The sequence below is a fragment of the Oryzias melastigma genome, linkage group LG12, assembly GCF_002922805.2.
Source record: "Oryzias melastigma strain HK-1 linkage group LG12, ASM292280v2, whole genome shotgun sequence".
NCBI classification, from domain to species: domain Eukaryota; kingdom Metazoa; phylum Chordata; class Actinopteri; order Beloniformes; family Adrianichthyidae; genus Oryzias; species Oryzias melastigma.
Genome location: NC_050523.1, coordinates 16,119,784 through 16,130,065, shown reverse-complemented (window position 1 = coordinate 16,130,065; position 10,282 = coordinate 16,119,784). Strand labels below are relative to the sequence as shown.

At 35.1% G+C, this 10,282-nt stretch overlaps 1 protein-coding gene and 1 long non-coding RNA gene across 2 annotated transcripts in view; one reads left to right on the top strand and one right to left on the bottom strand.

Annotated features, from left to right (window-relative positions):
• Positions 1 to 503: 503 nt before the first annotated feature.
• Positions 504 to 4,520, top strand: LOC112163366. The gene is made up of 2 exons (XR_002922271.2): positions 504 to 2,841; positions 3,596 to 4,520. It is a non-coding gene; the product is annotated as an uncharacterized LOC112163366 (long non-coding RNA).
• A 3,040-nt stretch (positions 4,521 to 7,560) lies between these two features.
• trabd2a (TraB domain containing 2A) overlaps positions 7,561 to 10,282 on the bottom strand; it is a 77,973-nt gene continuing 75,251 nt past the window's right edge. Inside the window, exon 7 of the mRNA XM_036214510.1 lies at positions 7,561 to 8,919. Within this exon, the coding sequence (XP_036070403.1) occupies positions 8,730 to 8,919 (190 nt within the window). The 3' untranslated portion in view covers positions 7,561 to 8,729. The remainder of the gene's footprint in view (positions 8,920 to 10,282) is intronic.

Genomic DNA, 10,282 nt, shown 5'->3' with positions numbered 1-10,282 from the left:
AAATTATATAAAAAATCTTAAAAAAAAAAAATCTGGAAAAAATATTATTTGAAAAACTTGTGTAGGTTTTTTTAGTTATTTAAAAATAAAAATGAAAAACAAATGAACTAGAATTGATTACGCTTCTATCCATGATGGAAAAGATGGACATTTGAAACATTTTCAGAGTTTGACACACAAAAAAAATTCCTGAAGTCAAACTTTGAAATTCATGTTATTTTGAGGATCTATTTGTCTTTTTTTATGCACGTGCACACACGCAACTGATTCCTGTACAGTATGACAGTATGAATCATAAGTACAATTGTGTCAAACTTTGCACAAGTTAAAGCATTTCCATTAAGATTTTTGTAGATTGTTTTTTTCTCCATATTTCAGATTTAATCTAGAAACTAAATTTATTTTAATTTAATGTAATGCAATTGTAGTTTTTATTGTAATGTTTGATTTTATGCATGTTTAATTTAATGTATCATAATTTATTTAATTTTAATATATTACTATTTTAATTCCAGTGTGTTTTTCATTTAATTTAATTTCATTATTTATTTGCTGTTACATGTTATTGCTTTATTATGCTCTTCTTTATTTTCTTATAATCTGTTCACTTTTCTTTTTATATAAAGTTCTTTGGTACCATGATGGGGTTGGAAAACACTGCAGAAATAAAGTTTCATTAATTCATTCTATATCTTTTCTGATTTTTAATCAAAGGAAGATAAGTTTGTCATTCATTAAAAAAACAACAACCACAAACATATAAGTTAGATCCCTTTAGTTCTCAACATCACCATCAGTTAAATAAATTTACCATTTTGTAGCCAAATAAAACAATCTAAAAAAATGTGAAATATTATCTTCCCATAAAATATATAAGTTAATATGTCTTTAAAGATGTCTGAGACTCAAAAGTCACACATCTAAAACACACAAAGGATAAAATACTAGGATTTATCCAGCATTAAGCATGTGTTTGAATGGCTTTTTTACTAATAGTTTCCCTCATTTTACAGGTTTATAGTGTTTTTGGGAGTTCCATTATACTCCCTACATTTCCTATTTTTGTAACATATTTCACACTCGGGGGTTGGAGGGAGAGTCAATACAGACGACGGTAAAAGCAAACATCATAGTGGGCCGTGGAATGTAAAAATGTGAGCTAAAAAAAAGAACCATAATGAGAAGGTTTCATGGTTGTTCCCTGGCAGCCGAATTTACTGACCCATTTGATTTTATGACTCCTTTTTTTCATTATTCTGTAACCACTGGGGTCTTGTTCTCCCTTTAATGTGCAGCAGTTTCGTCTAACAACTTTTGGGGGAAATAAATTGAGTAAACATTTCAAAGAACCTTAGTTCAGAGAGCAGCCGCAGTGCTGTGAGGCCTGACTCCGAAACGGAGATGGATATTTATTTAAGCGAAAACTCAACTAAAATGAAATAGAGAAGAGGTGAAACGAGGTCATATGTTCCAGGAAAATCACTTAAAAATCAAGAAGAAAATCAAAGGAGCTGCTTTATTTGATTTTCTTTGCTTAAAAATAAAAATGTTGTAGATTTAAGATTCAAGATGCAAGATTCAAAGCTTTAATTGGGGGAAGTGATGTCCACAATGAATTCAAGAAAAAAAGGGTATTATTTTTTCTTTGTGCTTTACAAACCAAAATTTATTTTAAATGTGTATATTTTTTAAATATTCTGATTTGGTTGACAGAATCTTAAAAGACATTTCTCCTTTGTTTCACTGTAAACTTTTTATCTCAATAAACTGAAAGGATTTACTATCTCTCTTTAGCCAGCAGAGGGCAGCATTGCACCTAACTCCAAATTACAGATTAGCATGAGAACAAGATTTCTCCTCCTTTGTTTTGTTCTTTACTCTTCTGCTTTGTGCAACAATTAAGAACACACCAGTTAATTAGCATCACAAGTGAAAGAAGGTTCTTGTCCTGTTAAAGAGGATTAGTCTTTGGATTTTGGAGTCCTGGTTGTACATTGTTTTCCCTGTAATGTGAAGACCTTTAATCCAGATTCTAGAGGTTTAGTCTGAGGATCTCGGCAGGGAGAGGATTTTGATTTTGGAGGGGAGTGGATTAAGAATATATCATGCTAATCACCAAAGAACAACTTGCGCACAACCTCCACTCCCCTGACAGAAAAGAGTTCAGTCAAATTTGACATCCTCTAAGTGTGGAAGCACAGGCGCTACTTTGAAAACGCTAGAAGAGCTAGAAGACTCAACAAAGACGGAGAGCGAGAATGAGAAGACATGAAGGAGGTAGAGGAGGAGGCCCGGGTAGACTAAAGATGAAGGCCTATCTAGAGGAAATGAAAAGGGCTTGATAGAACTCAAGAAAAGAAGACCAAATTTGGCTCAAGAAATCTATCCAAGACGTATTGACCTTGTAATCAATCATAAACTGACACTGATGGAAGCTGGACAAATAGTTCAACCGTATCTCAGTGTGAACACTTTTGCATCAGTCATTTTTTATTGAGAAAACAGATAAACTGACCCCTGAAAATAAATCTTGCTGCATCTAGTATCATACTATGAAATTTGACAGCATATGTATTTCTTATACTGCCTTATCAATGAAGTTTGTAATGTGAATGGAGCCTGATAGTCTGATCCAGCCAGATGGATATTTGTTGTTTTTACAATTTTTTTTTCAAAGTGTAACGTCTCCATGGATTCATTTTTTTTATTTGTCTACATATGTTAGTGTTTCATTGACTTAACTGTTGACTTACTGTAACTGATTTTCTCAAGAAATATCTCAAGTATTGACATGAAAGCATGAACTGTTCAGTTTGCAGCATCAGTGTTGTGCAGTGATTGGTGAGTTTATAGAGGGCATTTTGTGTACATTCTCCCTATATATCAAGAATCATATGGAATGTGGTGCTTTGTTTTTTTTTATTTTTTTTTAATCTAAACTATCCCTATCATGAATATTTTTGTCCAAAACTCTATTTTTTAAATAAGTTTTGTTACGAGTGTGTTTTTACACAGCAGTGTGAAACTGGCTGAGAAAGTGTCTGACTACTGTGGACTGTTGGTTCATGAAAACTAAGGAAGAGACGCATCTAAAGTTGAGTTGAGTCGAGCAGAGTTGAGATGAATAGAGCAGAGTAAAGCTGAGATTAGATCAGATAAATTGAGATTAGATGAGTTGAGATGACACGAGATGAGTTGAGAAGAATAGATGAGATGAGATAAAAGGAGATAAAATAAGATTTCATTGATCTGGAGATTAGGCATCAAACTAAGGGAACATTTGTAAAAAAAAAAATCAAGGTGAAGGGAAAATAATGTAAAATAAAATTAAATGTTGCAACTTTTCACTGTATAACCATTGCAATAAAAATGATGTGGTGTTTGGAAAATTGTGTTTCTACATTGAAAAACTGAAACTAAAATAGAATGTGAACGCTGGAATAAAAACGTTAAATCAAACGCTCCTTTTTTTTTGGAAGCATGAGATGAGTAGTGTAGAATTATGAATTAAACTAACTTAAATAAATAATAAAAACCTTTGCTTGTGTATGAATGAGTAATACTGATGTTGTTGTTTGCTTATCTTTACTTTCAGGTTGATCTGGCGGTTTGGGGCTTTCCTCCATCCACAAAACTGCTCAGGAAAATCACTCCTCAGTGAAAGGGATCCATTGAGCCGAGCTGAAGCGCTAGAGTACCTCCCCAAAAAAACACTTTGTTTGTTTATAAGCTGACAATCACTGTCGGACTACCTGAAACACTAACATTATGAACATTTCAGCTGAACTTCAATCAAGACACGAGTGGAAAACATGGTGACTGCAGGATTTCTACAGGATCTTTGTTTTAAACGTAAAGATTTATACATCAATAATGAGAGAAAAGAAATAGAATTTTAGTAAAATGGTTCAATTGGATTTAACGTCATACAAGGGTTCACAGAATGGTTGTCCTTCACACATTTTCACCTCAAAAAATCTGACCCCCTTTGGAAGACGTTTGGACACCCCCGCTCCAGAGGACCCACCTTGGCTTCAGGAGATTAGCATTTTCTTTAAAGTGGTGTTTCAAACAGCAAATGACCTGTAACATCTGTCAGCAAAAGCACTCAACAGGAGGCAATTAGAGGAGTGACCTGCACCTTTGTTTATTTTCTCCCTTTATAGGATGACTGAGTGACTTACACGGGGTGTTGTTTTTACAGGTTTTGTAGTACACAGAGCAGAAAGAAAATGTCCTTTGAAATAACATTCTGCTTTAGCCCTAATGTAAGCAGTTGGACTCGCTACAGCCATAACTTCAGAAAAAGAAAAAAAAAAAGCCCGGTCAGCCTTTCCCCTCTACAATCAGGCAGTGAAAGGCACCACTGTTCAGTTTTGCATTTACAAGTAAGAGAGTGTGAAGGATTTCATTTGTTTAAAAGACAAAAAATGGCTGTCACTATTCAACAAAGTGTCAGAAATAAATGACTCCACAGTCATCTGTGTAAAAAAATTAAAATAAATGAAAAATATAAAGTGGAGATGTTATATTGTGATTGGAAGGGTAACTTTGTGGTACATTTCGGTAATGAATTTATATCTTGGCGTAGTGTGTAGACATTTTCGATTACCACTAAGAAAATGGATTACATCTGCCATATTCCATGTGCACATGGAGCATTTTATTAAGGTTTTGTCCTGGGAATGTTTGGTTCATTTTGACATGACAGCAACATCCATCCATTTTCTGAACCTGCTAAATCCCTGTCAGGGCTCACTATTGGGCAAAGGTAGGGTACACTCTGAACAGGTCACTAGTCTGTTCTAGTGCCACACTCTCACACACAGACACTTAGGGACAACAAAGAATCATCTATTAATCTATGAAATGCGTTTTTGGACTGTGGGAAGAAGCCTTAGTGATTTGAGAAAAAGCATGTATAGAAATGCAAGGATGAAAGGTACCAGCTGGGATTTGAACCTTCCCCCTTCATGTTCTACACAGCAGCCCATGACAGTGTCACAAACGGGCAGACAGCTGGTTCCACGTGTAGCAGGCTTATTAGGAACTAAGCACGGTTAAAGTTAAATCAGGGTCAGACAGGCAGAGGTCAGTCATGTATCAAAGAAGATACTAGAGATGTCAAAGTCCCAGCGAGGGTCAGGGCAGGCGGCAGGCAACTGAGAGATGAAGAAGGGTCAGGTACAGAAGATCAAAATTGTTCAGTCTTTGGACATGGTGCGGTACGTATCGTATTGTGAGATGTGTATCGTGATACGTATTCTATCACTAGACTCTTGCCAATACACCCCCCCTTTTAAAATAGAGGAATAGATGATTGGACCGTAACTTTACCAGATAGTTTGTGTATCTTAGTCTTAACAAGTAGTTAAGAATACTTGTGTTACTGTTACCTTTCTAACATCCCTAACCAGTTTGTCCGTTTTTTCACACAACTAGTTACCAGAAAAGTTGCTATTTGTTTTCTTAAATCTTAATCTCCTTATTGTGCACATGCTCATCAGCACTTCAGCACATACCCGAATCAAAGCTCAGATTACCAAGGCAATTGGTCGTCTCTTCCTGTTGATGCAACAAATCATTTTACTCTCATTTCCTTCACATCTGAAGGATCAGCTCTAGCACCGGTTTCCTGTTTGTTTCTGCGTTTAGGACCGGAGCGACTGTCTGGTTCGTGGCAGACCACATGCACACATCAAATACAGTTTAATACCTGTCTTATCAGGGAACATGAGCAGCACAAAAACAAACCTTTAACCTGCGATAAGGACACAAAGAGTGCAATGTTCACATAAAAAAACAACCTTTTTATTTCTTCTGGTTAGTCAAAACATTTCTGCTCATTGTAGAATTGAGAGTCTTTACTCTGGAACTGAACCTCTGGATAGTCTTTTTACACTTAATTGTAGTGTAGTGATGGACACAGACCTGAATTTTGACACATTAAGGCAGCCACAAAATCACCCTATCATCCCAAAAATACTTCAAGGATTAAAGATCTGATGTCTAAGCAGGAAAAAATCTTCAGTTGACTAGACTACTGTAACAGTATCTTTACAGTTTATTCTCAAAAGGACCAAGAAAGTAGACCACATCAGTCCAGTTCTGAGGTCTTTACACTGGTTACCTGTCTGTCAAAGGATAGACTTTAAAGTTCTGTTACTGGTTTATAAAGATTTGAATGGTTTAGCACCAAAATACACGACTGACCTCCTGATCCAGTATGTACCAGCCAGACCATCTACCAGCCTTTTATCCGTTCCTAGAGTCACAACTAAACTTGGAGAAGCTGTATTCAGCTTCTACACTCCACAGATCTGGAATAGACTTCCAGAAAACCTTATCAGGGGTGTCAAACTCAAGTCCTCGAGGGCCGACGTCCTACTGGTTTTCCAGAAATCTTGCATCATCTGCTGCTGATTACCTGGATCAAGTGTGTTTGGCCAATAAGGAGCTTCAAAGGCATGTTGGTTGGAAAACATGTAGGACACCGGCCCTCCAGGCCTGGAGTTCGACACCTGTGCCTTAGATCAACTGAAATTGAAATTTACCCTTAAACACCAGAACTCCAGTGTTTATGTTCTTTGGTTTACTGTAATTTTCTAATTGTTAACACGATCAACGTAATTCCATCAGATTCTGAAGGAGAAAAGCGGCCTCACTTTGGAATTAATTGATCATGTTAATGGTTGAAAAGTTACAGTATTTTAAAGATTTTGTGGTTAAGCGTCACTGGCGACGTCTTAGGTGTTAAAGGGTTAAATACCCACCTGTTCTCAGATGCATCTGATCAGTTATTCAAAACTTTACATCCACACTCTTCATCGGTACTTGATTTAAATTCAGGTATTTTGACCTTCTTTAAATCTCCTTAATATTTATTATTGCTTCTTTTAATGGTTCAAGTAAATCACTCTGCATCGTCTTTGTACATGAAATGTGCTACACAGGTAAATGTACCTTAACTTACACTGTGAAAAAAAGATGCTAAATGTAAGAAATATTTCTATTTTTATCTTTTTTTTTGTTTGTTTATTTTCCTATTCTACAATATTTTTCTGAACTAACAAGCTTTTATTTTGAAAGTAAGACAAAAAAGCAATGCTTCTTTCACACTCAACTATTTCACATTATTGTGAAAACAGATACAAGTTTATTTTTATTTGTGCTCATGTCATATTATTTTCATAGACATAAAACGGAAATGGAAAAAAAAATCTAAAATTAATAAAATATAATAAAAAAAAGTAGAAATTGGAACCAGCCCATCTTCACCTAAAAGTGTGAAATATTACTTTTATTGGTTCCCAGTCTACATAGCTGTTAATTTAGCTTACTAATTCGGATTCCTGATTTTTCAAAGTAAAAGCATGCTAAAAGTTAATTCCAACATTAAATTCAAGGTAATTTTATGCTATATTTCGTAAGCAAACCATCCAAAATAATCGAGTTACTAACAAACTTTTTTCCTAAAGTAAAAATATTAGATGACATGAATTTCAAATGAAGAGTAATTATTTCCCTTTCTTGAGTTTGACATAAAAAATAGTCTTTTAGTAATCTAAATAAATACTTTATTGCCAACTTCATTTATTACAAACATTTCATGGCATTGATACAAAGCCTAAAGTACTATGATGTAAAAGGGCCCACGCACTCGTCTGGACGCCTTTATATGTTTGAAATGACATTTTCACTGTTAATATGAAGAGACTTAAAACAAACTGGGCAACAAAAATGTTTATAAAAAGCCATTGAATGTGTTTTGTATACTTTAGGTAAAACTAAAATACTTCAATAAATTAAACAAAATTACTTCTATGTGGAAAATAAAAACAATCAAATGGAATTTTTCTCACTTTAAGACTGCTGTTTGAGACGCACACATGACATGGAGGTTAGTTCCTGATCGCTTTTCCAAAAAATATATACTGCGTTATCTATTCATATGCTCGTATAAACAACAATGCCTTTGATAGTTTGCATATTCTTAATAATTCTAGAATAAATCTATAATACCTCGAAGGAATATGTACACATTCTGCCACAGTATGTTCTTTCCATTTAGGCAAATTCTTCTAAAAACGGAAGAATAAATTAAGGTCTGATAAATGTTTTTGCAAAAAAAAAAAGAGGATGTAAGAACAGATTGAATTTTTGTCCTTGACTGAAACACACACTTATGTACACTCTTATTCACAATCACACACTAAAAACATGTGGTTATAGTTGTGGATCTGACATCCAGCAATGCTTTAACTGATACTCTTGTGCTCTGTCATTGAAAGCTATTGATATCTGTAAATATGGCCGGCACTCAGCGCCTAACAAAGTGTGTCTGCAGTGAAACTGCGATCCATCAGGGAACTGACTTGTGTAATTTTGGCGTCCATAAATATATAGATTTTCCTTTTTTTTCTTTCTCTCATTTTACATGCTTTGTTTTGAGTACAGCAGACTCCTCTGTGTGTAAAGAATCCCCGAAACCTAAGCTCTATGTTCCGAGAAACCTCAAGCTGTATGAATTCACATGCTCAACATGGCCTCAATTTGCACAAAAAAGGGGGGATTGAACTGAGGTGAACCCCTTACTTGAAAACGGCATTTAAAGCTCATTTCTCAACATTTCCCTTAGCTTTTTCCATCTCAGTCTTAATGAGACCTACTGTGTAAACTGTGTTAGACCTTTGATCATTTTCTAGTTGAAACTTTTAAAGTCTATCCTGCTAAAGAAAAACAGTCCACGTTTGCCAGGTAGCTGGTAGCAAAGTGAAGAGAAAGATGGGCAGGAAGGATGGGGACGATGATCTGGTGGATCCAGACGGTAGCTGATGGTGGACCCTTTGAGGCGGCTGCACTGTGATGTAGCCATTAATAATGCGAACCACGGGGGGAGGCGGGGACTGTCCCATGGAGCTGTGGAAAGACCACAAACGGGGAAAAACAGCTCATTAGATTAAACAGTGAATCATAAACCACATGTTAGCTTCTCAGTGTAAGACAAATGGCTAAAACATTTGAGTTGATTAGTTCAAATCCTTCATCATATAATTGACAGAAAATTCAATTTTGCCGCAGGATTAAGATGTTTTTAGATGAAATCCACAATCATTAGATAGACCCGTAGATAGTACCAATAAGTTGATAGGTTGAGTGATGTTATTGCTCACAAGTTTGAGTGTTCAAGAAAAAGCATCTGTCTCAAATTTGATCCAAACATTTTAACAAGGAGTAACTGTTTTATAAAGAGTTAATTATCAACAAATTTAGAATTTTTTAACACAGAGGGTAGTCATTTGAAAAAGTAAATAACAAAAAACTAGTTACTCTCAACGTAAAGTTTTAAACGTTAGATAAACTTTTCCCTCCAAAAGTGTTTTTGAGATGTAAAGGAGGCAGCCATTTTGAAAAGCTCTTCTACTGCCCCTAGTGGAATGAAGATGAACTACAGGGCGGACAGTAAGAGCAAATTATATACAGGTTTTTAAGGAAAGTGTGGATCCTCCTAATGAGACAGAGGTCTCAGAAATGCATGTATCAAATATGATTCTAAATTGTTACATAAAGGTATTAAAGTAAAGAGCTTTAACGAACTAGGAGCCAACTTTTCCAAGTGTTTAGTCATGCATGCCAGTTTTAAAACCTTTTATGTCACTCCTACAGAATGTTTGAGGCTGTTCATTTTTGTAGAAGAAAGAAGCTTTGTCCTAAGACTCACATTAGAGTAAAAAAAATAACAAAATAAATAAGCATTGGAGTTAAATAAAAACTTTTAAATGATTTAAACTCATGCCTTTTGGGATGATTTTTGCCCTTTCAAAATGCAGAATGGAGTATGTAAAGAAATATGTTTAATTAATATTAAGGGTGTAGAGAAAAATCAATTTGGCAATATATCGCGATATTTCATTTGGCGATACTTTTATCAATTTAAAATGCAGACAAGACAATGTTTAATTATGTACGAGTCCTTCAGCATCTTATTTTTGTTCTTAAACCCCCGACCACTAGGTGGCAGCACAGCACACTGAGCTTCTTTAAGCAGCTCTACACCACGACCAAAACAAAAACAAGATCTTCCGAGAACTAGCTTGTGTTGAAAGTTCAGTCTACTTTTTTTTTGTCGTCATGAGACATGAACTACTTACTTTTTATTTGGGATGGGTACCAAACCAAAACTCTGTGCCACATTGCTCCCAGTATCAGTGTACAGTTGCAGTGTTAATGTTGTGAACTATATATATATATATATATATATATATATATTCTCTCTCTCACA